This window comes from Musa acuminata, chromosome BXJ1-4 (assembly GCF_036884655.1).
Source record: "Musa acuminata AAA Group cultivar baxijiao chromosome BXJ1-4, Cavendish_Baxijiao_AAA, whole genome shotgun sequence".
In the NCBI taxonomy this organism is placed as follows: Eukaryota; Viridiplantae; Streptophyta; class Magnoliopsida; order Zingiberales; family Musaceae; genus Musa; species Musa acuminata.
This window is the reverse complement of record NC_088330.1, coordinates 33,314,075-33,341,827: the sequence shown is the minus strand read 5'-3', so window position 1 is coordinate 33,341,827 and position 27,753 is coordinate 33,314,075. Positions and strand designations below refer to the sequence as shown.

The following is a 27,753-nucleotide window of genomic DNA, read 5'->3' as shown; positions in this document are numbered from 1 at the left end:
TGTGCATTAACACAACTTGATGGTTTTGTAGGTGCTGAGTGTCCAACAACTGTACAAAATTTGCACACAGTATTGGGATGACAAATATAACAGTCAAAGTGTCTCTCCGACTGTAAGTCCAAACGACTGCAATCTTGCTGATTTTCTCATGCTTTGGAAAAAATTATTTTCTCTCATGTGATTTTACTATATATTATATTTTTTTCCCCATTGAATAGTCCAAACATTATAACAAAAGAGCCAACTATGCCTTTTGCAGGTCCTTTCCGACATGAATACATTAATGATAAAGGATTCTGCTGATGCTGACAGCGATAGTGCTTTTCTGTTGGAAGATGATCCCAGGTAGTTGGTGTTCTTTAACTGTAACCATGGAAAATTTTGTCGCAATTCATGATGTTGTTCTTTTGTGATGCAGCATCCCCTTCTCACTGGACGAAGTATCAAGTTCTATACAGGATAAGGACTTACATGGTGTCAAACCACCAGAGGATCTCCTCAAAAATCCAGCCTTCCAATTTTTGAATGACTAAAAATTTTCATGTCTAGTCCCAAATTTGTTTCCCGTCAGCAGACCTACCCGCTGGGTTTTTAAGTTTTTTACATTTCACCGAGGTTCATAAATTTTTGTGCACTCCGTGTGTTCACAGAGGTTCATAAACGGCTGGTTCTCTTGTTTTTTTTTTTTTCACCTTTGTGCATGTGTGTGTGCGCGTGTGTGAGAGTGAGAGAATGAGAGTGAGAGAGAGAGAGAGAATGAGAGAGAGAGAAAGAGAGAAGTATTCTTTGTAGGCAAGATATTGTTTTCTATGTTTTCAAGTAGTCGAGCTTCGTGGGAAGCATTTGTTTTCGAGTTGAAAACATTTGTAAAACCAGCTCTCATATTGAATTCATTTTTGTTTATGGTAGGTATCAAAAGATATGGCTTTCATTGTAACCCTTAGAGCTCTTATTTCTTTTAGTCAAAACATGCCTACCCCGAATCGTATCTTTGTCAATGGAATCAATCCTGTAAGAAAAGCTGCATGTCAAATGAGTTTGTGCATTCTCTCCAGAGTCAATTTAAGCTGACTCATTACATCATTCGTTCGCTGCAATAAACTGCAGGAACAAAAGAAAAAGAAAATATGCAGGGCAAATATGGAGCTCGCTTAGTTTAAAAGAGAGCAGCACAAATTGGTATTGGAATGATAAATTGTCAGGAAATGATAAACGTTCAGACACCTCCTTGGAATTGGAATGTCATCATCTATGTTATCATCATCATCATCACCATCACCTCCTTGGTATTCTCCACCAATGTTTCAAGCACGATCAGTATTTTCTACCAAATTGAACCAAGTCGGGCTACAGTTTTATATCAATCCTTAATTAGGTAAACAAATATCAGATTATTTAAACGGTGTATTAACTAACATCAATAACAAAACTAGCCTTGGCGGTCTTTCTGCCATTGCCTCGAAGAAACAATTAAGTCTCTCCGAATGGTTTAAAACTTTTCTTCACAAGCCAATGGAGAAGAAAAGACCAATAAATTTAAGCTTCATGCATAAAACATAATCTCAAATAATGTCAAACTCAAGGTGTCAAGAATTCTGGGGACCTTCTGATGATTGTTTCATCATCATATCTTCCTGAGAGTAGCCAGAAACTACATCCTCCTTGGGGTTTGCTAACTATCTTTGCTAGTACCTACATGTGTTATGCACGTGAGCGACTGATGAATTAGGAAAGGGAAAGCACATGAGCAAGCCCGCAGACTGCGTTCACTCTCTCATCTCAATACAGTTGATGTTTAACTCAATACATTTTATAAAAGAATTTTCATTAGATACCTTCTTCACCCGTCAGACAGATGATGTTTAACTGAACACAATGAGAATGTTACCAAATCCTAGCCTTTGGTGGTCAAATGACTTCCTTAGAAAATTAAAAACCAAGTGCTTGCAATAGAAAGATCTATTGGTCAATTTGATCTCCTGCAACCGTAACAAGATCAAAATTTCCATCAATAATTGGTCAATAATACATTAGTATGCATTTATCTGACAAGTTTTGTGGGTTCACTTAAATTGTTTTCAAGGACAAAACAACTTTCTAGTTTCTGATTTGATATATGTCAATTTCAACAGTTCAGTAATTACACAATTTTAGTTCTTAATCATTCACTTCTGATGGTACTTAGACATCTCATTTTTTATCCTTGATAATATAAACATTTAAAATGCACAGGCCACTACAATACATACGAAAGTGAATGATAATGAACTTTAATTATTGTTGAGTGAATGTAGATAAAATTCCTACTTACTGAATAATTAAGACGTAGATAAAATTTCTACGATCTTGCCGGCACCTCCACCGTAGTATCCACCCCTCAATTCCAATCTCTTCGAAACCCGAACCAAACCAAACCCTAACCAACGATCAACCACAAAAATTCCCCAGTTCAGGCCACGGTCCATCTTGCAAGAAAAGTATTGCTCAAGATCGGTTCTCAAGAAAACCCACCGACAGCAGAAACCGTAAAGATCGAACGACTTGCTTAGAGCAAAGAGAAAGAAAATAAAAAAGAATCCAGGGAAAAAAAAATTACACAACAAAAGAAGGTCTGGATATTAAAGCGGGATCTTGAGACGGTCTTGCAAAGAAATCTGCAATCAAATCCGAAGATAATCCCCTCTTTGCCTCACTAACTATTCTCTCCTCTTCCGATCTTTCTTTCTTGTGATACTACAGCGCTTCTTGCGATGGACTCGTCGGGGTTTTGGCTCTCCTCTTCCCTCCTCACAGATGGTTGTACAAGCGACCATCGGTAACAGCAAATGATATTTATAGTGTGGCGAGATCATTAGCAACATAATTAGTTTTAAGAGCGTGTTATAGTAAACCAAAATTTCTACTAATACTTACTTTTCTTATTTTGGTTTATATATATATATATATATGAACCCCACCTGTGGAGCCCACACGTTAGTGGGTGTGAGTGTGAGGGTGTTGGACGGGTATCGAAGAGTTCGGTGTGAGAAGAAGTTCCCGTATAGAAGGAACCTTCGCACGCCATGTGTATATATATATATATATATATATATATAGCGGTCCGACCAAGCGTCGAACAGGTAAGGGGCAGTGAGGAGTCTCCTCTTGTGGCAGGCGAAGTGTGGCCAGGGGCGCCGCTGCGGCCTGCGACACCATCAACATCATAATCGACCGGCGGAGGGGACGTGGGAGGAGACGATGCCGACGGTGCTGCCGCGACCCGTGACGTTCGTGACGGGAAACACAAAGAAGCTGGAGGAAGTCCGTGCCATCCTCGGCCACTCCATTCCCTTTCGATCCCTGAAGCTCGATCGTAACTAATCTTTCCTCCATCTCTTGTTCTCTCACTTGCTTCAAGAGGAAAATCTGTTGATCTCTAATTGCCCTCGAATCAATCCGCCTGCTCATGAATAGCAATTGGTTTCTTTAGATGTTTACCCGCCAATGATTATGCCATGCTCAGTGTTTCTTAGTAGTAAACGTGTAAGTCTAGAATGCTGATAGGGGCACAACTCCCCTGTTTTGTTCTTGATGTTACTCACCTTAAACGTTTGCAGTGCCGGAATTGCAAGGTGAGCCAGAAGAAATATCCAAAGAAAAGGCCCGACTGGCTGCAGCCTCGGTACTGTGGTGTTTGCTTATGTTGTTAATCTAAAAAGTTTCCAGTTGAGTTGTGATAGTACTTTGTGTAACCTCTATGTTGTTACATATGGTTTAACCTTTTTCTTTTGATTCCTTGTGCTAAAGGTAAATGGGCCTGTACTTGTCGAGGACACTTGCTTGTGCTTCAATGCTTTGAATGGTCTCCCAGGTAGCTGCTTTGTGCCTTTTGCTTCTTTAATTTCTTGTGTTTCATTCTATTTCCCAGAATATAACTTAGCTTATCATTTAACTTTCAGGACCTTACATGTAAGTCTTTCATTAATTTCCTTCGAGGTGATACCTTTCCTCTGGTACTTATGCACTAGTGATGTAGTTATGTGTAGCTCTGTACTAATATCTCAGTGTCTCCTTCATTTAAGTATCATGGCTATAGGTTCTGATGATTTTCCTGTCTTCTAATCTTATTGACATGATCTTCGAATGGATAACCAGAAAGTGGTTCTTGCTGAAGATTGGACATGAAGGTTTTAGAATCTTATGATTTCAAGTATATTTTCTTCTCTGTACACTGAGATGATGTTTACTTGTATGATCAAATTTTCACTTGTTACAGGCCTGAACAATATACTGAATGCCTATGAAGACAAATCGGCTTATGCTATGTGTATTTTTTCTCTTTCTCTTGGTCCGAACTTAGAGCCAGTTACATTTCTTGGGAAGACCCAGGTAATAATTTCTTTCCTGCTGCCATGGGCATCCTTTATTGTGTCTTCTTTTGTCAATTTGTTGTTCTTTCCAAAGTGATTCATATCTTAAGTCCTTAGTGCAGTACACACTTAACACAAAAATGGTAATCAATGTTTTTGTTCTACGTACTTGAGCTTGTATTATGAACAAAGAAATTGAATTATGAGGAAAGAAGTAAGTGTGACAACATATGCTGTAAAATAGATGGTAGTAGTAGTCAGGCAACTAGATTGGCAAGGTTTTTAGTTTTGTGGGGGGAGTCAAATAGGCAAGGAATTTTTTATGATGATCTATATCAATAGAAAGAAAAGTGAATTTTTTACAGACATGAATGATAGAGAGAGATGGTGGGGAGCACTTTCGTGGGGCGGGGGTGGGGGGAGGACAAAGGCGTTGAATAGTTATTTGATTCGGGCTCTACTAGTAGGAAGACTTTACTCTTAGGAGGCGTCTCCTCTGAGGATCATAGTGTCGATTCCTAGTGAAAATTTATTAAGAAGATTGTGAAGGTGTGAAGTTGAGTTCATATCAAATGAACTTGGACTAGCTAAGACCTACTTTTGAATTGGTAAAATGGTGACTCACCATAATTATTGATGTGGGGGATGTTAGGTAGCGAATCGAAGCTAATCTAGACCTCAGTTTGTCTCAACCAAACCAGTGTCCAGCCTGCTTCAGAAGATGAGATCCAAGCGTACTTTCAATGCCTTGAGATACCTGCAGTCCTCTTCAGACTGTCCAGGACAATAGTTGTGTTGAATTGGAAGGCTTTGGCGATGGAAATAGGTCTCAAAGAGTCCCATTCGAGAAACGACGTGAGGCCTAGTGTTCCTATTTCAAGATGGAATGAGCCTAGATGACCTAAGCAAGGATGCAGAGTCCTTCGCCAAAACAGGGACTGACAATCCCTGTACTATGCCTAAGCCCAATGTGTCTCTAGACTGTGAACAAGCCTTGTTAGAGTCTTGTCCTCTCAGTTCACTGTTCTTGTGAAAAATTCAGTCAAGTTTGACTCATAATTCCTCAGGAACTATAAATGAATATAACCAAAACGCATCGTCATACCTGATGTTGTCTTTTTTATTTTTTTTATAGTCATATTTGTTTGCTAATATAAAGTATATTTGTATTATATCTATGGGGAAATGTACGAGAGAGGGATTGGGTGCTTTCACAATTTATATATTTAAATTTAAAGAGTAAAAAATCATACATATGTATGTTGTTGGTGTATGACAGAAAGAGAGAGCTTCGATGGATTATATTTGCACATAAATGTATGAAAGACATTGGGTGCTTTGAGTTGTCTGTATTTCCTATGTGAAGTGTTCAAGTATAACTGTATAAAGGATTTCGGTGTTATGCAACTCTACCATGCCAATGTTGTATTACTTATGTGAAGCTGCTGAACATGAGATGATTCTGTGGGAAAAGTCAGCACTTGTAGTTGCAAGTTTAGGTTTTTAGTTTCATCATCCTGATAAAGAAACCAGATTGAATTTTCTTATACTTTGATAGTTACACAAGATTTTCAAGGTAATTAGCTCTTTTTCCTTTGGTACATGTTACACTGCAGAATTCCTTTATGTACACAAGATTTCTCATTTATCGTAAAATAGCTCGATTCACCTCTATTTGATCCAAGTTTAAGTTCCGTGTTTTTTGTGTTTGCTTAGTCTATGACTTCCTTAGTTATTGTATGAGAAATTATTATAATGGATTAAGCATAAATAATGTCCTTGTCACATCATATTCTATGTTGACGAAAAAATTGATGTGTTTGATTGTTGTGGTGTGAAGTGGGTTTGAAGAATGAAAATGACCATAAATGCAATATTTAAGCAGTTAATGCATTCTATGAAAAAAATTTACGTCTACATCAGTCGCATTGGCTTGCAATTTTGGATGTTGGTCTTCATGGCTGCGGATGAAAGTGACACTTAAGAATAAAGATCTCTACATGCTAATTTGGGTTAACTTATCTTTGAATAGTTCCAAAGATAAGTTCCAAACATGTTCCTAGAGTTCACTCTTTTGTTTCTTCTCCAGAACCCAAACACTTAATGCAATAAACATAGTGCTCCAACCCCAATGCTTTAGCAGCATGTGTATAGAATATGTACACGTATTTGACCCATGACTAAAGCTCGGCCTAATTTGTTATCTGGGTTGGGGCTGATATAGAAACCTTAATTCTCATCACGCCAGCACATAAACCAAATGGATTGAGTGAATCCAAAACACCATAATACACCACCTTGGTTTATATTCAGTAGGATCCAAAAAAACAGCCTTCTAGGCCACACAACCCTATTCATTCTGTAAGCTTTATCACGTGAGGGATGTGCCATGCTCCAAAGGCATGCTATGCTGTCTGGATACTGCTTTTGGGGTTTCACATTGTCTGGCTTTGGAAGTCACATTCTACATTACATCTTTGTGTGTGTTCAATAAGCAATGTCCCGGTTACTACAGTCTGACTCTAATGCTACAATTGTAGGGTAAAATTGTTCCTCCAAGAGGTCCTACTGATTTTGGATGGGATCCGATCTTCCAACCAGATGGCTATGAGCAAACGTAAAACTCCTCCCAAAATCCTTTTGAATTTGGTTTATTGACATGATATGATATGCTTATCATATACAAAACATTGCCTGGTGAAGCTACGCTGAGATGCCGAAAGAGGAAAAGAATAAGATATCCCACCGCTCAAAAGCACTGGCGTTGGTGAAATCACACTTTGCGGCTGCCGATTACATCTTCCAAACAGATGGCTCTCATCATTAACAGCTCAATCGCAATGGGCTTGTTGTTGCTGAGGAGGTGGATTCTGTAGACATCTATATCTTGTCATGGTTACTGCCTAGTTCTTGAACATCCGTAAACTACATGGAGTATTATGCTTGTTAGAACATCTTAATTGGAAGTACATTTATTTAGCTTGTGCTTTTGTTTTGTCTGCTGAATTATATAGTTGGTTGAACCACTTTCTGAGTACTACCTGATGGCAGTGGCTTAGGTTTCTTGAGAAGATGGACGTCACCTAAAGCTAGAAGAGAAATATACTGCATTTTGGTATGAGAAAAAACATCAAACAATTAAATTCCTGGAATAGCTACACCTTATTTCAATCTCATTTTTCCACCTTCCAGGCAATGGTGTGATACGGTGAGCTGCTGCACTACAGGTAACCTTTCTGCCATGGGATTTAGCAGGCATGGCAGAAACTGGTGAATCATTTCATGGGGAACTACTCACCCTCAAGAATGGGATTTATATGACACTTGAGATCTAACACTTGATCAGATACAGAGCTTCCATGAAATAGGCTGGTTGGTAGCTCTTGAGATGGACTGTTTCAGTGCATGCAGAGTCACACATGCAGCCCTTCCACCCTTTCCTACCCAAACTGACATGGTATCCATTCATGCCTCATCACCCCATGCTAATCCACATGGAAAAGAATAGACTCTCTGCATCGGAAAAGCTAATGAATCCAATGAAAAGGTCAAAAATAAGCTGCGGAAAGCAGATGATGGCTGCCATTTGTGGACTGCAAGAAAAGCACAAGACGTGCAGCTTGTATCTGGTGTCATAGTTCCATGAATCCTAGCAGCAAAAGTGAATTGTGAAAGGGGTTTAGAGCTAAGGTTCAGTAGCAGTTAGATATATATAGTATATAGCTTACCTTTGGCAAAAAGAAAAAGATCAGGATGAGGACAAAGAGAGAGAGAGAGAGAGAGAGAGGTTCTCTCTTTTCCTTGAATCCTCTTTTGAAGAATTTCCCTTTGTAGTGCAAAGGGATACCTTCACAGTTGTGCCATCTGAACTCAGGGATAATTAAAACAACAGAAAGCTCATCTACTGTTCATGTTTAGAGAGTGGTAAAAGGAACAAATGTTGGCTACCTCTCACAACAAGTCACATGCAATGTTCCATGGCCCATATTACCTGTGGGAAAAAGGAAGTTGAACCCATGAGAGGTGGACATCATTGACCTTGTCAAATCCATTCATCTGAGAACCTGCCATCAGACTGAGTCACCCAGATGAGTTTCTAGGGTGATGTGATATCCTGTGCAATGAGACCCACACTCATGGCCTGTTGAAAGGATGGTTATAAGATTCCACAAGAAAACAATGATGATGAGTATGATAATAATAAGATACCCAAGTTAAACTACATTATCTTAGTTATCTCACTTGATTACAAATTAAGTTAATTGGTCCATGATTTACTAATATAGCAAAGATGAGTGTTGTTTAGTGGGAGAAGTATAGCTGTGAGAAGTGATCAAACATAAGCTGTTGGGTGTCTGGAAATCTGTCATCCCACCTAAGTAGTGCTAATGAAAAATTGGACATATTCTTTGTAAACAGAGCATACATGTCCTTGAAATAATGAACACCATGCATCCTCATTTCACACAAACTATAACAAAAATAATGTGGAAATATTAACATCAAATTGCATCTTTCCAAGAAGTATGCCTGATATCAGCATTGTCACTGTCCATACTGAATGCTATATATATATATACAGTACACAGTACAAGTGCCCAAAACCATAACACACCAAATACAACAAGTTTTGACATTGTAAAGTTGTTTTTATCTGAAAGAACAAGAGGAGGGCAAAAGAATGGGAAGCCAGTGGCCAACTTGCTCACCTCTCCTCCTTTCCACAGCCTCTATCCTCCCCTGCTCAACAAAACATAGTTTATGATCTCAGATTAAAGGAAAAAAAGTGCCACCATTGTTCCATTTGACAAGCAAGGAATGGAAGGAGAGGGAGGAGAGAGAGGCGATTCTATTCTCTCTCCCAAGTTCTCCCCATCTCCTCCTTGCTTCCTCCATCTCCATCTCCCTCACTGTTCTCTAAACATCAAAGTCACCATCCTTTTTCTGTTTCTCCCTGTTCAAGAACCCTAACATCACCACTAAGGCTACAACGCCCTTCCACATTCTCCATCCCTTTGTTATAAATAGCTCACTCCCATTTCTCCCAAATCCACCTCTCCGAGTTCTCTTCACTCCCCTCCTCCGCAGGGTATACTTACCCCCCACCATTCCCACCAAGAATGCACATACTCACCCACATTCTCCTTGTCTTCCTCTCCTTCCCCCTTCTCTTGGCTGCGACGCCCTTCCACAACTCTTCGCTCCATCTGCACGCCCACCCCGACCCCGATTCCGTCGCCCGGGAAGTCCACAGGTAAACCCTCCCCACAATGCTGCTCTCCGTTCTCTTCTCGTTGCGTGCGTGGTTAAGGTGGGTCTGACGTCGTCTCAGGCAGGTGGAATCGTCCCGCCGGCGCGCTCTGCTGGCGGCGGGCGTCAAGGACCAGCAGTGCCTGACGGGCAACCCAATCGATGACTGCTGGCGGTGCTCGGGCACGGACTGGCGGCAGGACCGGCAGCGCCTGGCGGACTGCGGCATCGGGTTCGGGCGGGATGCCATGGGCGGGAAGGGCGGGCCGATATACGTGGTGACGGACCCGTCGGACCAGGACCCGGTGAACCCCGCCCTGGGCACGCTCCGGTACGGCGTCATCCAGGAGGGCCCCCTGTGGATCATCTTTGCCGGCGACATGACCATCCACCTCAATGAGGAGCTGCTGGTGAACAGCTTCAAGACCATCGACGGCCGAGGCGCGGTGGTCCACATCGCCGGCGGCGCCTGCATCACCCTCCAGTACGTCTCCAATGTCATCATCCACAACGTGCACGTCCACCACTGCGTGCCCGCCGGCGAGGCCAACGTGCGCTCGTCCCCGACCCACTACGGCTGGCGCACCCGGTCGGACGGCGACGGCATCTCCATCTACAGCGGGCGCAAGATCTGGGTGGACCACTGCGAGCTGTCTTCCTGCACGGACGGGCTGATCGACGCCATCATGGGCTCCACGGGGATCACCATTTCCAACAGCTACTTCTCGCACCACGACGAGGTGATGCTGCTGGGGCACACAGACGGCTACCTGCCGGACTCCGCGATGCAGGTCACCATCGCGTTCAACCGGTTCGGGGAGCAGCTGGTACAGCGCATGCCCCGGTGCCGGCGCGGCTACTTCCACGTGGTGAACAATGACTTCACGTCGTGGGAGATGTACGCCATCGGCGGCAGCGCCAACCCCACCATCAACAGCCAAGGCAACCGCTACATTGCCCCCGCCAACCCCAACGCCAAGGAGGCAAGAAGTCGAACCAAGCCTTCTCTTCTGTCGTTCAACCTCTTCCCCCGCCCTCTTCTTCTCTGAAGCATACCGTCGAACAGGTGACGAAGAGGGTGGAGACGGAGGAGAGCGAGTGGAGCGGGTGGAATTGGAGGACGGAAGGGGACGTGTTGGTGAACGGGGCCTTCTTCGTGCCGTCCGGGGAGGGATTGGACGCCAAGTACGCCAAGGCCGAGAGCCTGGACCCCAAGTCCGCCGCGCTCATCGACCAGCTCACCCTCAACGCGGGCGTCCTCGGTGGCCCCAGGTAACCCACCACCGCTCCCTCTCGCATCAGATTCGATACCTTTCCCTTCATCTTATCCATCTCCGCGGGCCCCCCGCTTTTCCTTTGGCTGTGAATGCCTGGGTGGGTTTCGGAGGCATCCCGTAAGCGTTCTTTTAGCTCCTCGACACCAGCTTTTTGGACCTTTCGTCCATGGACTTCAAAGGCGAACCCACCAGGTGTTCGACAATTTGACTCACCCCATTGGACTTCGTGCAGGGAAAGATCCCTCTGTAGACCCTCTCAGTTCTCCCGATATGGCCATTAAATGCTCGGACAGGGAACCCTTTGTCCACCCCAATCTTTAGTCTCGCGCGCCGAGATAACAGTCCGCCGGTCCCGCACGAGGGCCCATCTCCGCCTCCGAGGCACCTGGCGTGCCGTCTCCCTAAAGGAGACTCGGGGGAAGAGCTCAACCGGTGCTTTAATACGTATCAGCACTATCTCAAGAACATCCCCTGAAGAACATGTGAGCTGCAGTCAACGACGAGTTGACTGCAATGTGCAGATTAACCAGACTCATCATCAGATGCTATAATCCTGTTGCATGAATGGCTCTCCTGCTACTATAGCGATGATAATGGAGGATGTTGATGCGTTGTTTTCGATGGGGACAGGGACAACGGCGTCGGAACGGCGTACTCGGGAGTCAACTACGGTGGGTCCGCCGCGACGGCCGACGGTGGAAGCGGGGCCAGCGGCTGGGGAGTAGGGTACGGGCCACTGGGGATGGTGTTCGGTAGCGGCGCACCAGCGCCCTCGAGCCGCGACTCTATTGTTATGATTACTACTACTCTCTTGTCTGCCTCTTTGCTCGTTACTACCTTCTTCTCTCTGCATCCTTTGTAGGCCATTGCAGTGGAATAGAAAGAAAGCAGGTATAAGTTATCTCCGTGAGGCTGTTCTTTTCGCTGGGAGATCTTACTGTTGGGAGATGAGACCATTCTAAGTATATAGTAGTGTTTAAACAAAGCTAAAAATACATTGCATAGATATTGGGTTATTAGTAATCCTAATAGCGTAAGCTTTTGGAAATAATGAGCAGTCAATTAAAAATTTTATTAAGATGTTTAATTAATACTTGTGAAATATATATTCTTTGTTTGACTTGGATGATGCACTTAATATATATTTAATATATATTAGTGTGTTTGTCACTAGAGACAAATTTTAAGACAGATCGTTTGGGTCTGTCCTCTCGTTGGGGTGAGTTACTTCGGGAAACTTTTTTTCCAAGAAAAATTTATAGTCATTAAGAAACTTTGACGACTAAGTTAATCGTTGGAGAGATCAGGTCAAAATTTTTTTTTTAATGTTCGTCTTAATATAAGCAGTGTCTCGAGAGATCGAAACTTTCATCTTGAAATTACTTTAGAGTTATCTCGAAACCACCTTAGATACTCCCTTCAGTTTTTACTAACTCACACGCCTAACAAAAGTATTGCATGAAATGTGCCTCCAAGGGTTGGGTGAGGTCCACCTTTCAAAGCATTATCTTCCTTGTTCTTTGTTTGCGTCATCCATAGTAGATTCCAAGGTGGCTACAAATTGGAACAATGCAAGTGATCGATTGTAGGATATCCTATTATTTTCTAAGCAACTACAATCAAGCAGCAAGCTACACCTAATCGAAAAAAGACAGGATCAATCGTGTCCTATCTCCCAAATAATTGCACTAACAGATGGATGTTGCATCTATAAAGAAAAGTCTAGGGTTTGGTTGATACGTCTTTGTCAAGCATAAGGCACCGTGTTCTTATTCCTCATGCAACACCGCATGGAGCATGCAGTGTTCTCTCCGCTCGGTGGAGGAGGACCGACAATGTCCTCTCCATTTAGGTTGGATGATTGGGTCCTTGTTGAGTTCCTTTTGTTCTTTTTGATCGAAAATTATGCATCACTATAGTTGTTTTAGTCAAAGGATCCAAGTATGTGTATGTTAGGACACACATTAATTCCTAGACTGATTCAAGGATTTCATTGTATCTCTGTGTTCCATGTTGTTACATTGCATATTTCACAATTTGATATGATCAACTGTCATGACCCAGCCAACTAACACTAATGGGATGTTATAATATCCCCTAGCATAGTACATGTGAGGTTTAACTCAATGGTGGTTCTACGTCATGATCGAGTTCAACTCAATGGTGGTTCTACGTCATGATCGAGTTCTCGACTCACCCTGCCCAAATGCTAGGTCGACTCTGATACCAAATATCATGACCCGAGCTTGATGGGCTAACTAGCCTATCAACGTCTAAACCACTGACCAAAATGCTTAAGTTAAAGTTGATAATAATACACTCATCAGACCCTTATAAGTCAATCTTAATATTACTCACTTTCGATATGGGACTAATCAGGGGTATTACATCAATATTTCAGGTTAATTAAAAACTTTAATAGGTAGAGGATTTTAGTATAGCAATAAGTAGAGCTAAGTTAATTAGACTTATCATATCAATATGAACAAAAAAATATTATTCCCTCTCTACCAACCCTTAAGGTATGATAGAGATATTCGTGTTGATGTTAGTTTTGTATATAATATTTTCGATGAGATTTTTAGAAACTCAACCAAGTAAATAAATACATGAGTAATTTTAACACTAATACTACATGTCGTGAATTTATAATATTTATATTATATTTTTATCTTATTATTCCTTATTTGATTGCTCTTATAGGAAGAATAATTTTGACACTAATACTACCATTTAACTATGTGTTAACATTACAAAACTTATAGTAATATGACTTTATAACATTCATGTTATTCTTGATAGCAAAAGATATTGGTTCTCCTATGTCTTGATTGATGTGAACATAAGGAATTTTTAGTTCTGGATGGATGGATGGATCCCGTGTAGTTTTACTCTTTTGGGATGGAACCTAAAAGTACTCTTATCGTTGGGACATTATTTTTGGTGTTGGAGTGGATGAATTATGGTTAAGAAAGGTAGATGAATTACTCATGTTCAATAGGTGTTTGAAGTTAAGGAAGCTCATAGCGGTCCAAGTGCTTAATGGCCTAGGCCTACAAGTCATTTGTGGGCCCAAGTCTTGGTATGGATGCAGGTCATGTAAACAACAAGGTTTGCATCTCATGTATATTAAATTATTTTTTTTACACCTCAAATATTAGTCTGATGATGATATATATCAGATCACTTATCAAAGATTGATGATTCGAAACATGATATATTTTTGAAGGTGTTAGCTAGCATAATAGATAGTGAAGACTTTGATATATTATCGTAAGCTCCTTGGTTTGAATACCATCTTCATTATTTATCCTTTATAAATAAATACAGATTAGTCTTTGATCGGATCAATATGTACAGTATCGTATTAGTGTGTCGTATGTTGATATGTTGTTACGTACCGATTTTTTTTAATAAAACAGTAAAAAAAAAAGGGTTTCTATCCTGATTTAATGATTTTTTTTATCATATTTAAATAAGAATAGAGTGTATATAAGACATGATTGAATAGAATTTTTAGGTTATGAGGATGAGAAAATGAATTTATTTTTTTTAATGACCCTTAATTGCGTCTAGATTATACCTAATGACTCTTAACGATCAAATTTGATGTGTACCGACTTGTTGTATATGAGTTGCCAACTGTATGGGCCGAGATACCATCCGTATGTTGGCACTTGACCCACATTTCGAGCCGAGCGGTGCAATGGTCCTTGCACAACACATTAACACTCGATCACCGAGAAATCGGTAATCATCTTTGCTGAGTCAACTACCACCTTAGGAATTCAATGCTCTGAGTGAAAGTGAGATGAACTGTAGCATTCAACGACTTGCTGCCTATCACAGTAGCTTCCTCTTGAAACAGTCATATCCACCACTAGAGATGAGGAATCCCACCGCCATACCAACAAGCCATCGAAACAAAGCTAATGGCAGCCACACACACACACACACACTTGTATAGGTTTGCCCACGATAGGGTCCGATTGCTCAAATGGCCTACAAGTCATGGCATGCTTTCTTGTAAAGCACGTCATGAACTAAGTCAGTCACTAAGCAAGTTGTAAAGAGATCACTTGGAACACAAAGGTTGACATCACATCTCTATCTCTCTGACCGCATCACAAACAGACATCATAATATGAGGAAGAAAGAGTGAAAAGAAGGCATGAGTTTGTGCTTGTAAAGGTAGAAGAAGCGTGATATCGACTTGCCTCGGGTATCCATTGCTTTTGTTCCTTTGGGAAAAAGGAACCTAATCCACGGCCTGTTTGCTTGGTGGTGGAGTCGCCCGCTGTCACAGAGAACGAGATCACTGCCTTTACGTGAGCCCGCAGTGACACCTCTACCTCCTCACACCGGCCACGCACCTGCCTTCTTGAGAGAGGATGAAATCCATGAAGGAGATGATAATGATTCACATGATCCGACTGACACCCGATTGGAGGGGGAAGGAGAGAGGTTGATGAGATGGAGAGAAAGATGGGCAGTTTGATCGGCTTTGATGTTGCTTCTTCTTAGTAGCGGCAGTCGACAAGAGCTGAGGCGGACGCCGCGAAGACGAGCGGTCGCCCAGGGGCGAATGGGGAAGCTGGCGGAGGAGGGATCTGAGCGTCGTCGTTGATGGGCGCCGGGAGGTTTAAATCCAAAGGAAGAAGGAACCTCTCCTTCTTGATGTCTTGGCTCTCTGGAATGGCCGCCACCGGTGGCCTGTGCCGCCTCATGTGGCCGCCGAGCGCCTGCCCGGAACTGAATTCTGAACCGCATATCGAGCACTCGTGGGTCTTCGTCTTAGTGTTACTCTGCTCAACACCACGAACCGGATGCGAGAAAGGATTCGTACTTGTTTGCAGCAGGCGATCATGGATCGATTCTTTTCTTTCCTCGATGGCGATCGTCGTCGCGGCGGTCAGCTTAGGTTTCTTGTGGCTGGCACGGTGCCCGCCGAGCGCCTGGAACGACGGGAACCATCTGCTGCACGTCTTGCATTCATAGGCGCAGCCGGTTGTCGTCGCGGCCTCAGGAGGCCTTCTGCTACTGGACTTCTCGGCCACGCCGCCGCCGTCGCCATCGGCGGCTTCTCCTGGTAGGCCTTCCGGTCCACGCCCGGAATCGGTGAGTCGGGCGCGGCCCTGCGCAAGAAGGATGAGGCAGTTGGCCACGTCCTCGTCCTCCTCGGTGATGCTCTCCGAGTGCTCGGACGAGGAGGTCGACGAAGAGTCAGCGAGGACCGTGTGCAGCCGCGGGTGGCTCCGCTGCCGCTTCGTGCGCTTGCCCTTCGCGACGACGGCAGGCTGTAGGAATTCCCCGTTGCAGCTGCCGCACTCGCCGACGTCGATGCCCGAGGCTTCTTCTGCAGCTTCCATTTCCTTCCTCTAAGCTTAGTGAGAAAGATAGGATCTTAGAAAGAAAGAAAGGAGAACAAGAAAAAGGAGAGTCACTGATGGACGAAGCAAGCAAGGTGGATGGAGTGGAGAAGATGTCGAGAGTATTTGTAGGTAGAAGACACAAGATGGAGGACCTCTTCCTTTGCATGTAACTTTGTTTGGGGTGGGTTGGGGGAAGTGGGGAGGGAAGAGGGAGAGAGGAGAAGCCGCCCTTTGCTTCTGTGAGAAGAGATCTAACTATGAATTAGTCCACCACTATTCCTCGTTCTTTTCTCCAAGCTAGCTTGCTCATATATATACATAAAAAGGACAGATATATATGGAGAATTAGGTGCAAATAGTGGAGGTAGAGAGTGAAGAACGGGCTTTGAGGTGAGAGAGAGAAAAAGGACAGAAGGAATGATCTATATAGCTCCTGATTTAAATGGTCCTAATTTGGAACGTATGTGGGTGGCCACTTACTTGCTAAGGTTTGTTAGAGAGAAGAGTTGGCCACCCGCACAACCATAGATAGATAGATAGATAGATAGACAGACAGATAGATAGAGAGAGAGAGAGAGAGAGAGAGAGAGAGAGAAAAGAAACACAGGATTTGTGCAAGCATTACCACCAGTCCTTAAGAGTCTTGTGTTCATGGGCTCAGCTCACCTCCAAAACTTACAGTTGCGAAGATGGCGAGGACTTAAAGCGTGAGGACTTAAAAGTAGTGGCGGTGGTGCAAACAAGTGCAGCATATGCATGACAGCACTGTCGGATTATTAGATTGGTTGCTGCCGAACTTGTTCTAATGTTTAAAAAGATGAACAGTAATCCACAGTATATTTCATAAGGACATCTCTGATATGTGAGGGATTGCTCAGCATTTAGTGGGGAAAGCGAAACATATACCAGAGCTCAACCGATACAGTACTGGTGTTCTTGTACCAGATTTGAGGTAAGATAAGAGATCTCTGCAATAGTGATTCCACAGCTATGATCATTGGTTTCAACTTTATCAAGCACTAGCTGATTACCAATTCTTCAATTCACTAATGATGGACTAGCTTATGGTCCTGTACCCAGTATTAATTAGAAACCAGAAATTTGTTGAGAGATGGTACCTGTACCACCTCAGAGTTCATGATCAATTCTCTCTATCTCTCTCTCTCTCTTGCATGATTAGGTTGTGTGGGATCTGGTGACTGCTACAAAATACTTTAAAGTTGTATAGCCATTGGGCAGCTGGCTAAAATGGTGTAATTAAAAATAGGTGGGAGGAGTTCAAACAAATGGCAGGTGGTAAGGGCATGAATTGGGAACCAAAGAGGGCAAATTGTTGACCAAATGAATACTTATAATATTCTTGAAATGAAACAATGCATCAGATGGTCTCCTCTCCTATAAGAGGCATGGAGACATTGCTGAGATTTTATAGCTCAAACTAACTACAACACACTTTGGCCATTATTGCTTGGATCTGAAAGAGCCTAAACTTTTAAAACAAAGAAAACTTCAGGAAAAAAAAAACTTCGAATTTATGTAAATCTCCTGCTTGCTGAGTTGCTCAACTTCCCTGTCATATATGCATAAAATGTCCTCATGTCACAGAATAGAACCATCATGAATCCAAGCTTTTGAGACTCATGGACACCCAACATGGCATCAAAGTATATGCCTCTTTACATAGTAGTTTATTCATCTATAAATACTCTGGGATGAGGTTAACATATCAAGTCAGTTCCAATTTGCATCTGATAAGGGATGTAAAAGTTTTAGTGTCAGATAGGCCCTTCTAGAGAAACCTTCAAACTTTTGGGAAAAATAGTCATCCAATCAAAATCTTATCTAGTCCAATGTAGGACTAATCAAGGTATCACATGAAAGAAACCACCCAACAAACATCCAAAGACTTACTAGTCTTGGCTTCAACTAGGGGATGAGATGGAGGGAGGATACAAGAGTGATGTCACTTCATTTCTCACTCCAAGCCAAGCAGCTCTGGGAATTGGGCACTCACTACTTATCTTGATGGGGAGGTAATGCCCTTCATTGATCTTCCTTTCCAGAGAGCCACAAAAACAACATGCACAAGAACCCTTTCATTTTTGTGGTACATACAGAAGAGATATGTAGGAGTATGAGGGAGAAGACTGGAGGTCAGGAGTGGCAGGTGGGAGTTGTGGTGGTTGCTTTGGCTGTTTGATTACAACTAGGAAGTTGGAACTAATGCATGTTGGTGCAGGTGATGTTACAGAGGAGGCAAGTGGCCTCCCAATCTCTCCTATTGACAGTGACACTCCTGCCTCTTCCCACCTTTGAGTCAAATTCCCACTTCACTTGATCCAACTTCCACCTTCCTCAAGTCAGAAATTGTAACATAAGACTGATTTGTCCTTCACTATCAACTCATAATCATTTGTCCCAAATCTACAGACATTTAAAGTGCTCCAAAGCAACATAGGAGATGTATATTCCAGAACAGTTACAACTTCTTGGTGTCTTCTTTCTTTTTAACCTTTCTAATGATTATGGATGATTCAACTTAGGTGTCTTCTTGACCACCTAAGCTGATTATGATATGACCAGGATAAGTATAGAGATGAAGATGAAACTAATATAGATACCTTTGTCCCTTTAACATGACAGAGGTTCATGTTTTCTGATTTTTTTTATTCTTTCACATCCTAATCGTTTTCTCCCAACTACTTGATAATTTTAACTTGTCAACCATCCATCTTAATGGGAATTCCACAATTACCTAATTCAAACTTTCACAAAATGTAGAAAATGCATATCTTGTTTTGAGAGAAAAATCTTTAAAGGAGAAAAAGGGGCAAAATCTGGATGCAAATTCTACAGAACTATCCATCCTACTTCCTGTCTTAGTCACAACTGTTCATCTAGTTTGGTCTAACCAATTTTTTATACCTATTTTTATTTAGTAAAGATACTTATTTACAAATAAAAAGGAAAGTGGAATGGACAGTTTTTAAGGATCCCTTACATGACTTCCCTTGCAAAGGCAAGTCTGTAAAATTAGCAACTGCAAAGTTCTCATGACAACATGCAAATAATGACTGAAATTTTGTTGCAAAAAATTGATCTCAAGAATAATTATAAAAAAAAGAAACGTATAGTTAATTGTAGGAAATGAAATATTATCTGAATAAGGTATACTGTCTCAAATAAGGCTACAGCCTTTATGTAAAAGAAAAGGTTCAGCTATTTGCAGCTTCACAAACAATCAGAAAGCACAAGTCATGTTACCTAAAGATTTCTGGTCACTCGGCTCACTGTGTCACTGGGCTTACCAATTCAATTTCTCGCAACAGCAAGATTAGACCCTGAGAGAGAGAGGCATGATACAAGCAAAATGAACCGATTGCAAAGCTGCAAATGTTTTAAATGCCAAAATAATGGAGCCAATATGGAACCAGCACCAGCATAATTTCATGCTTGATGAGAACCTAGTGACCAAGGAGACGACGCTTTATAACAGGCTCCCCCTACTCCATAGGACAAATTTCTCTAACAAATTTGACAGGTTGAAGACAATTTTTCTTCACTCATATAATGATTGTGTTGATCAAAAATTCAAATCATATATAAACAACAACTTTGAGCAAGAATATTTGTACTATGACATAGTAAATGAAGTCCTATTATCCCAACATGTCTACCTTCGATTCAACAGATAAAAATTGCAAATTAGCAGACTATAGAAGTGCTTAATTAAAAGCAGTATTATACCGAAACCTTAAGCATATAAGGGAAACCAGTTGATGCTTCTTCCTTGGGCAATCCTACAAACCCTTGATAAAGAACCTCAATTCATTGCTATCAGTGTTACTTTCTCATCATAGAAGGGGATCACCAGGGCTGGCCTCAGGATCCCCTAAACTTACTGGCATGACACCTCATCTGCAGAAGCTGTTGCTGCAATTAAAATGCTCCGGACCTCTGTCTCTTGATCTGCAAGTTCTGCTGGGATCTACAGTGATAATCAGTTAGTAAGCTACAGATACGTGATGCTCATAAAAAATATGCAAGTGACATGTCGCATAGTGTAGTACCTTCCCATAAATGTTTGTCTTCTTAGGAGAGGCCCCAGCAGCAAGCAACAACTTTACAACATCGAGATGTTCTCCTCTAGCAGCATGATGCAGAGGCTGTATACAGAATAATAATGCAGCTACCAGGTTGGCGTATATTAAAAAAATAAATTGATAAAAATCTGCGTTTTGGTTGAGGAAAATTTACAGTATCGCCTTCAATATCAGTAGCACTTAGCAGTTGCATCACAAAATCTGGGCTACCCGCAGAGTTCAGCATGCATTGAACAATTTCAGTGAACCCTGCATATATCATCCATGTAAAGGCAAAAGACTAAAAATATGCATTTGATTGGTAGGTTTTAGTATTTCTTCCTTTGATGGACACATGAGGTTGGATCACAAGGCACCAAAGGTGAAACTGTATTTTTGAGTAGCTGAAACAGGAGCAAACACTAGGAACAGTTGACACCTACCTCCAGCACAAGCATCATGAAGAGGAATGGCCCCTTCTTCATCCTTGGACTCCAAGCTAGCTCCTCGCTCCAGTAGTAGCTAAGAAAAGAGCATGTCATGTTGTTCCTATTTAAGCAGTAAGAGTGGGATAAGACAATAAGATGTTAGATAGCCAACCTGAACACATGGAAAATAGCCATAAAGACAAGACAAGTGGAGGACAGTATCACCATCTTCCACTGGTTCATCAATGCTGCCAGTATGATTATCTGTATTTCAACATAAGCAAGAATACTACATATATTAAAAGAAGAGGAAATATAGAAAAGGATGAGTCCAAACAAGTGATAACCAGCTGTCTTAAACTCAAAGGTCAGAAAAATTTGGAAGTGTAAAAACAGTAAAGAAAGCAAATAGCAATTCACATCATCTGAGAAACTTTGAAAGATTGAGTACAGATAAATATTCAAGAGTTCAATACCAAATATGTTGTGATTACAATCATATTAATTGAGATAATAATGACAATACTACACTTGCATTGATATTTATTTAGTTAAATCATTTTTGCAAGATATAACAATTTTTTATAACAAAGGTATATATCAATTGTATCTTATAAGAGTCAAGGAAAATCAGAATATATACCATAAAAAACAACACAATTCTTATGACTTTTTATGTACTAGCTACATAAATAATGACAGTCTAACCTTCCTTGTCGAAATTTCATCTAGGTTATCACATGCATTTCAGGATAGGTATATTGCCTAGGGCCACCCAGTCTCTTTGACAACTATAGAACTGGCAAGAAGCCTAATAGCTAAAGCTCATAAATAATCGTAGGTAATATAGAAGGCACACGACAATATTTGACAAATCTACTCAAAATAATAAAAATTTTATCACGGTAAAGAAGATCAATAATCATATTGTGTTTGTCTAAAAGATATTTGAACCAGTAGATAGAAGATTGAACAAATCCCACGAAACGAACATTAACATGGCAACTGAAATCACTATAGAACAAGGATTGAAATTTTGTATCGTACCAGAATTTCAATATTTGCTCAGTACGGTATGATACTGTATACCAAGCGATATATTTTGGTATACCGCTCAGTATATATATATATATATATATATATATATATATTTTTTGTGACATTACAGTAAAAAAAGAAAAGTTTGCGACGTCGCTGAGGCGATGTTGCAGAAAAAAAAAAAATTGTGACGTTGCCTCACATCTCTTCTCGGGCGACGTTGCCGAGGCGACGTCATAGGAAAAACAAAAATTTGTTGAGGCGTCAGCTCTCTTCACCCCGCGACACCGATACTCTTCTCCCTGCACGCGGGTGAGAAGTCACCGCAGACGACGAGAGCGGTGCCGATCTCAGGTTCTCCTTTTTGGTTTTTTTTTTTCCTATTTCTTTCTTCCCCTTCTGCCTCTTCTTTCACCTTCTCCCTCTTTCTTCTCCCTCAGACTCCCTCTTTCTTCCCCCTCGGTCATCGTCGACGATAATTGATGGTACCGCTTGGTAGTAGATGGTTCGTGTACCGATCTACTGATGAACCGGTACATACCGCCCGATACAGGCGGTATCATTCGGTATTGCAAACCTTGCTACAGAAAATCCCTTCTATCATGTCATTACCAACACAAATAGGATCTTACACACCAGTTTAACTTATCTAGGGTCGATGCCACATTATTTGTATGTGATCATTTGATGGTCTAAGGAAATTTTAGCAACACTATCTCTACACAAAATATATTAATGGCCCTAGGTATTAAACTAGGACCCAAACATTTCATCATTTTGTTTATAAGAGCAATATTACAAGTAAAATTTCACACTAGTTATGCATGCTAGAAAGAAAATCGCCCTTATTAACTAGCCAAAACACAAAGATGACATGTTGCTGGATGCCCCAACAGCATCCTCCATTGAAGTGGAAGACAGCTTAATTATTACAAGCAAATACCTCCCACCTAATCCCATCAACCAACCCCCTTTTTTCCTCCCAGTTAAATCCCTATTCTGACCGCCAAACTGCAGATAGATTGCATCGATGATGCCAACTCATTAAACCATGGAAATAATTTTATGTATTTCACGGAATAGTTCTCTGAAATGGTGAGCTTGAGGACCAAGAAACAAAACACTAGCAGATCTATTCCTTAATATGCTGTCAGAGTGTCTTTTCTGCAATACAAACAAAGAATGTTTTATATCAGTAAATAAGCTTGTTTCTGGCAGAATTGAACAGGCTAAATGGTTCATGAACTCAGACATTCTAGTTTATACAAGCTTCATCAGCTAATACATGTCCATCCATTGTAGAAGAATATGAGTATGCAAACGTAAATTTTGAAACCCAAGCGACAGGGCATATACTGGCGACGCACACCCCTAGGCAGCGACCCACAGCCACATCATCACCGGGCGGCCTAGGTAGCAGACCGCATCAGCACAACAGGCCGGATTCGGATCCCCGCAAGACCGTACAAAGCCACGCATGGTACGATGCCGTCCCGAAAAGCCTGGGACTATGCCGCAAGGTATGTGGCTGCCCCGAAAAGCCCAGGGCGGCGCCGCTCAGCGCCGATCCATGCGGGTCGGCCGACGCCCACATGGGAAGTATGGGTCGACCGCCCCAACGGTCGACAGACATTAATGGACCGAGTACGACCGGCTCCGCACACAGGTATAAAAACTCACCCCTGGTCAGCGCCAAGGGGGGAAGACTGGGAGATAAAAGCTAACTTAATCTTTGGAAGGGTCGGGTCGGGAAACTTCCCGATCCCGACCTACATGCAGGGATTCGACAAGCACACGATGAGGCACCAAACTCGAGAAGACCAACGCCCACCTCTGCTACCCGAGTGCCGGACCGAACGACCTTGCGTATCTGAAGTCGAGCCTTGCCGTGCTGACTCCCCAGCCATGGCATAAGAGACACTAACACTAAACTACCAATATGAGATTCCCCCCAAAAGTATTTTCAAATAGCATTCATAAATATGGTAGCATTTTCTACTGCCTATGAAATTGTTGATGTTTGGTTGCCCCCCCTAAAAATATCAACTTCTAATACTTAATTTTAGTGGACATACATATCATCTCACAGTTGTACATCTCCAAGTTGAGAAATCATAACTTCCAATGAGGGATATATAGGGAAGCCCTAAGCATTCTTCTTAATCGACTCAAACAGATTCTTTACATATTGTAAGTCGTAGTAAGTGTAAACAAAGAGGACGAAACCCGATAGAACACAAGTACGTGGCTTAGGATTCTTGAGAGAGAAAAGAGATGGGGTTCATACCGAGGGCTGAGCGGAGGGCGTCGACGTTTCCGCTCTCGGCGGCCTCGACGAGGGCGCGGAGGTGAGGCGGGACGTCGGAGTCAAGGTCGAGGTCGGCCAAGGCGTCGCCGTCGTCGAAGAGGACATCGTCCTCGTCATCCTCCTCATCCATCACACCGTTGCGCCTCCCGGGAACAGCCATCGACCTCGCTCGTTCGCTCTTCCTTCGCCCGCACACCCCTCTTTACACGATCGAGGGACGTGACGACTTCGGCACAGCAGCGCTTCGCCCTCGGTGACATCTTAAATAGGCATCCGAGGCTAGGGCAAGTTTCTCATGGGGCGGCAATTCCTCGCCCCACATTGAACCGGGCGAGGACGTGACTCGGGTATTGATTGGCGGGTCGAATTCGAGTTCAGGACATTAATGCGACTAACCCGAACTAATTTGAGTCCAAATCATTGTATAACAGGGTCGATCAGGTCATCCTTGATATGATTCGATCGGACCTCTTGATTTCAATATGAGATATGTTTTCCATTATTTAAAATAAGATAAAAGAAGCACCAATCAAAAGACATTTTGTTCCTTGATTTACTATTTTATTTTATTTTTTTCTCGTTTAGACATTACACGATAGATGTATTTAATATTTATCGGAATCTATTTCTATTTTTCGTAAAAGATATATAATGAATATAAAATTTTACTTTGATGATTAAAAACCATTAAGATTATCGATAAAAATAATAATAATAATAAAATTATTTTTTTGAAAAATATAAGGTTTTAGAAATACTTTGATGTATACATGCGAGAATATTGGTTGTTGCATATTCTTATTTGTTCGCTAGTAATAAAAACATTTGTGGGATCCATAAAATAGAGAATGAATTGCTAAGTAGATAATAAAATTGTAAATTAGTCTTGTGGAATCAACTAATAGTTTGTTTTAAATATTAATTCATGTAACACTTGACTAAACGATAAATTAGTCGATTAATAAATTAGCAAACCTTTTTATGGTTTATCGATGCTATAAAATTAATAAAACATTCAACTAATGCTCTTAAGACAGTGAAATATTATTATTTGGAATTATTTACTTGACAATTAGTCAAACTTAAGAGCATCCTCTGGCAATATCATCTGAATTATATAGCACAACAAAAAGTCAAAAGTCAGATGAGTCTTTTGGATGAACATGACAATAATAGATGACTAGCTCTTGATAAGACTACAACAACAGTATCAAATAGCTCAAAGAAATCATAACCAGGCAGAGAAGGAAACAACCCGGAGGTCTTCTAAAGATTGAGGATCCTGCAAACTTGACTCACTTTGTAGAAATATGCCAAGGTGAAGATGAGAGATTGAAGCTCCATGATATAGATCTAATGGCCTCCCTATGATGATACTGACAAGTAGAAACATTAATGAGTTCTAGATCAGTAATCTCATAACAATCAGGGGAGAAGACAACATTGAGGTCTAAAATGTTCTTACTGATGTAGCATAGCATCAAGAAGAAGCAGGGCAGGTATTGACACCATCCTTGCAGTCACTGGTTAGATCATTGAAGGTCTCAAGCTGCTTCTTCCCCCTCAAGAACACTTCGGTGTCGACCTCCACCCTCATATAGCCATCGAATTCCACGGGGATCCCTCCATTGAGCTCCTTGGTCTCCGTATACCACTCGCTCGTCTCATTCCACAAGTCTCTGAAGTCGTTGAGGAAATACGTCATATACTTGTCCTTCAAGGGATCAAAGAATGTGGTGTCGGGCTCATTGGTGGCGATGTACAGCCGCCTGCCGTTGTCGATCTTGTCGCCGAGCGTCGCGAGGAGCGCATCCGGTGATGTGTCCCTCGCGAGGTTGGGCCACAGCTCGGGGTTCCTCGCCTTGTCCCCTCGCACGATGTGGACGGAGTCGAAGTCCCAGCTGAGTTGCGAGGATACGGCGGAGACGATCTCCATCAGCCGCCGGGACTTCCAGAGGAGGTGCCAGGGGCGCTGGATCACGGACTCGGTCTCCCCCTCGCAGACCCTGTACCAGTAGTTGTCGGGCTCCACGTCGCCGAACTTCCTCATGATCAGGGTGTCCTTGACGCCGGCGAGCTTCATGGGCGTGAGCTTGAAGTCGTTGACGAAGTGCAGGCTGAGCTTGTCCTTCTTCTCCCACTTCCCCCAGTCCGTCCAGAACTGGCGCTGGTCGATGACCGATGCCGAATCCTTCAGGTGCTCGAAATCGAAGTAGAACCTGAAGTCCTTCCCTTCCGCGTCCTGGCCCGTCCCGGTGTAGATCGAGGAGAGGCAAATGGTCAGATCCATGACAAGTGTTCGATTCAAGTACTGAGCTTCTCCGAGCGCACAGAGGAAGCTCCAAAGGTAGTGGTTCATGCTCTTGCATCGGTCGCCGCCACCGTCGTAGATGAGGTACTTGCCGGCGCTGAAGGTGGACTCCGACTCGATGACCGGGAGGGTGTCGTTCACGGCCTCTCCGACGACGGGCACAGCCTCCAGCTTCTCATCGGCCTTGTGTTCCTCGGCCGCCGGGGCATTCTTCTTCGGCTCGAAGACGACTTCCCCACCGCCGCCGCCTCCAGCCCCGTGCTTGGAGCGGCGGCGCTTGCGGGCGTTGACGCCGGAGTGGTAGTCGTCGATCTTGGAGACGAAGAGGGTGCAGTTTTCCGATCTGGCAAGGTGGAAGCGGCGGTAGTCCTTGTAGAAGGTGGGGCGCGTGGCGTCTCGGGGGCGGAAGCGCCAAGCCATGTCGCAGGCGCCCGCAGCGCCGGGGACGGAGGCCGGCTTGCCGAAGCGGTAGAAGTGGATGTCGGGAAAGGATTCGATGGCAGCGCGCATCAGCAGGTGGAAGAGCTCTCGGTCGGCGCAGTCAACGGGGGCGCCGGGGTCGCACACCTCGGCAATAGCGGAGGTGGTGGAGTTGTCGATGTCAGAGAGTTCGATGAAGGGGGCGATCTCGGCGACGCGGTTATCGGCGGCGGAGGACGGGGAGGAGGAGTTCTGGAAGTCCTCGCCGGTGCGGAGGACGGAGACGTCGGCTAGGAAGGTGGCATTGGAGGTGGAGACGAGGAAGGACGTGAGCTTGGAGGAGGAGGAAGAGGAGGAGGCGTGGAGGAGGGGGTCATCGGGCTGGTAGGTGGCGGCGATGATGGTGAAGACGAGGACGGCCGCGACGAAGAGTGCGAAGCCGCCGTTGCGGATGGGGTGATCCGGCCGGAGCTGGAATCGCCGGCCTGCGCCCAGCATCGTCTCCTCCGAAGCCTGATCTGATCACTACAGATCTGGATCTGCGTATGTACGCAGGCGTTGGCCTTTGAAGCTGCCGCTGCTGCTGTCTCGTAAGACCACCCACCGACAATTCAAGTAAGCCCAGCTGTGACCCTCTAAAAGTTATAGATTTACACATCTACCCCTATAGATTATAATTAAAATAAGATATTTTGATTCTACCGATGATTTTTTATGTCTTTGATCAAAATATCCTTAATTAAATTATAAAAAGATGATGATCACTATGTTTGAGTTGTAAGACGAATTAGATGAGATTGATTCAACCAAATTTTAATTATTTATTTACTTATGTATTAATAGAATATAAAAAAATAAATAAATTGATTCATTTGAGATGAATTAAATTAGATCAATTCAACTGAACATTAACTATTC

At 42.7% G+C, this 27,753-nt stretch overlaps 6 protein-coding genes across 7 annotated transcripts in view; 3 read left to right on the top strand and 3 right to left on the bottom strand.

The window, feature by feature from the left end:
• LOC135654989 (myosin-6-like) overlaps positions 1-853 on the top strand; it is a 33,397-nt gene extending 32,544 nt beyond the window's left edge. The window contains exons 38-40 of the mRNA XM_065175683.1: positions 32-112; positions 260-345; positions 419-853. Of these exons, the coding sequence (XP_065031755.1) occupies positions 32-112; positions 260-345; positions 419-533 (282 nt within the window). The 3' untranslated portion in view covers positions 534-853. The remainder of the gene's footprint in view (positions 1-31; positions 113-259; positions 346-418) is intronic.
• Positions 854-3,098: 2,245 nt separating this feature from the next.
• LOC135655078 (inosine triphosphate pyrophosphatase-like) lies at positions 3,099-7,328 on the top strand. The gene is made up of 8 exons (XM_065175689.1): positions 3,099-3,352; positions 3,597-3,661; positions 3,787-3,850; positions 3,939-3,948; positions 4,135-4,166; positions 4,256-4,368; positions 6,890-6,966; positions 7,053-7,328. The coding sequence occupies exons 1-8, from the start codon at positions 3,238-3,240 to the stop codon at positions 7,174-7,176; spliced, it is 600 nt and encodes a 199-aa protein (XP_065031761.1). The 5' UTR covers positions 3,099-3,237; the 3' UTR covers positions 7,177-7,328.
• Positions 7,329-9,195: 1,867 nt separating this feature from the next.
• Positions 9,196-11,781, top strand: LOC135655021 (probable pectate lyase 12). Of its 2 annotated transcripts, none has more exons than XM_065175685.1 (4): positions 9,196-9,603; positions 9,682-10,582; positions 10,666-10,871; positions 11,507-11,781. In XM_065175685.1, exons 1-4 carry the CDS (start codon positions 9,470-9,472, stop codon positions 11,736-11,738), a joined length of 1,473 nt encoding a protein of 490 aa, XP_065031757.1. In that variant the 5' UTR covers positions 9,196-9,469; the 3' UTR covers positions 11,739-11,781. The 2 variants fall into 2 exon arrangements, with proteins under 2 accessions (XP_065031757.1, XP_065031758.1); XM_065175686.1 differs by having other exon boundaries at positions 9,285-9,603; positions 9,686-10,582.
• A 3,151-nt stretch (positions 11,782-14,932) lies between these two features.
• LOC103976640 (zinc finger protein ZAT5-like) lies at positions 14,933-16,754 on the bottom strand. Its single transcript, XM_009391923.3, has one exon. It carries the CDS (start codon positions 16,243-16,245, stop codon positions 15,397-15,399), a length of 849 nt encoding a protein of 282 aa, XP_009390198.2. The 5' UTR covers positions 16,246-16,754; the 3' UTR covers positions 14,933-15,396.
• A 3,036-nt stretch (positions 16,755-19,790) lies between these two features.
• On the bottom strand, positions 19,791-24,358 carry LOC135655061 (uncharacterized). The gene is made up of 6 exons (XM_065175688.1): positions 24,084-24,358; positions 20,931-21,022; positions 20,774-20,852; positions 20,506-20,600; positions 20,319-20,414; positions 19,791-20,236 (listed from the first exon to the last, which is right to left on the bottom strand). The coding sequence occupies exons 1-6, from the start codon at positions 24,262-24,264 to the stop codon at positions 20,147-20,149; spliced, it is 633 nt and encodes a 210-aa protein (XP_065031760.1). The 5' UTR covers positions 24,265-24,358; the 3' UTR covers positions 19,791-20,146.
• An 842-nt stretch (positions 24,359-25,200) lies between these two features.
• LOC135655005 (uncharacterized) lies at positions 25,201-27,446 on the bottom strand. The gene is made up of 2 exons (XM_065175684.1): positions 25,570-27,446; positions 25,201-25,480 (listed from the first exon to the last, which is right to left on the bottom strand). The coding sequence occupies exon 1, from the start codon at positions 27,331-27,333 to the stop codon at positions 25,585-25,587; it is 1,749 nt and encodes a 582-aa protein (XP_065031756.1). The 5' UTR covers positions 27,334-27,446; the 3' UTR covers positions 25,201-25,480; positions 25,570-25,584.
• Positions 27,447-27,753: the final 307 nt, after the last annotated feature.

Excerpts from the sequence above, each read along its gene's own strand:
- LOC135655078 (XM_065175689.1), top strand. The coding sequence starts at position 3,238 with ATGCCGACGGTGCTGCCGCGACCCGTGACGTTCGTGACGGGAAACACA. Across the intron at positions 3,662-3,786 it reads CCCGACTGGCTGCAGCCTCG|GTAAATGGGCCTGTACTTGT; the intron begins GTACTGTGGTGT and ends CTTGTGCTAAAG. Across the intron at positions 6,967-7,052 it reads CCAGATGGCTATGAGCAAAC|CTACGCTGAGATGCCGAAAG; the intron begins GTAAAACTCCTC and ends TGCCTGGTGAAG.
- LOC135655021 (XM_065175685.1), top strand. The coding sequence starts at position 9,470 with ATGCACATACTCACCCACATTCTCCTTGTCTTCCTCTCCTTCCCCCTT. Across the intron at positions 10,583-10,665 it reads CCAACCCCAACGCCAAGGAG|GTGACGAAGAGGGTGGAGAC; the intron begins GCAAGAAGTCGA and ends ACCGTCGAACAG. Across the intron at positions 10,872-11,506 it reads GGCGTCCTCGGTGGCCCCAG|GGACAACGGCGTCGGAACGG; the intron begins GTAACCCACCAC and ends CGATGGGGACAG.
- LOC103976640 (XM_009391923.3), bottom strand. The coding sequence starts at position 16,245 with ATGGAAGCTGCAGAAGAAGCCTCGGGCATCGACGTCGGCGAGTGCGGC.
- LOC135655061 (XM_065175688.1), bottom strand. The coding sequence starts at position 24,264 with ATGGCTGTTCCCGGGAGGCGCAACGGTGTGATGGATGAGGAGGATGAC. Across the intron at positions 21,023-24,083 it reads CGCCCTCCGCTCAGCCCTCG|ATAATCATACTGGCAGCATT; the intron begins GTATGAACCCCA and ends GTTGAAATACAG. Across the intron at positions 20,415-20,505 it reads CTGATATTGAAGGCGATACT|CCTCTGCATCATGCTGCTAG; the intron begins GTAAATTTTCCT and ends TTCTGTATACAG.
- LOC135655005 (XM_065175684.1), bottom strand. The coding sequence starts at position 27,333 with ATGCTGGGCGCAGGCCGGCGATTCCAGCTCCGGCCGGATCACCCCATC.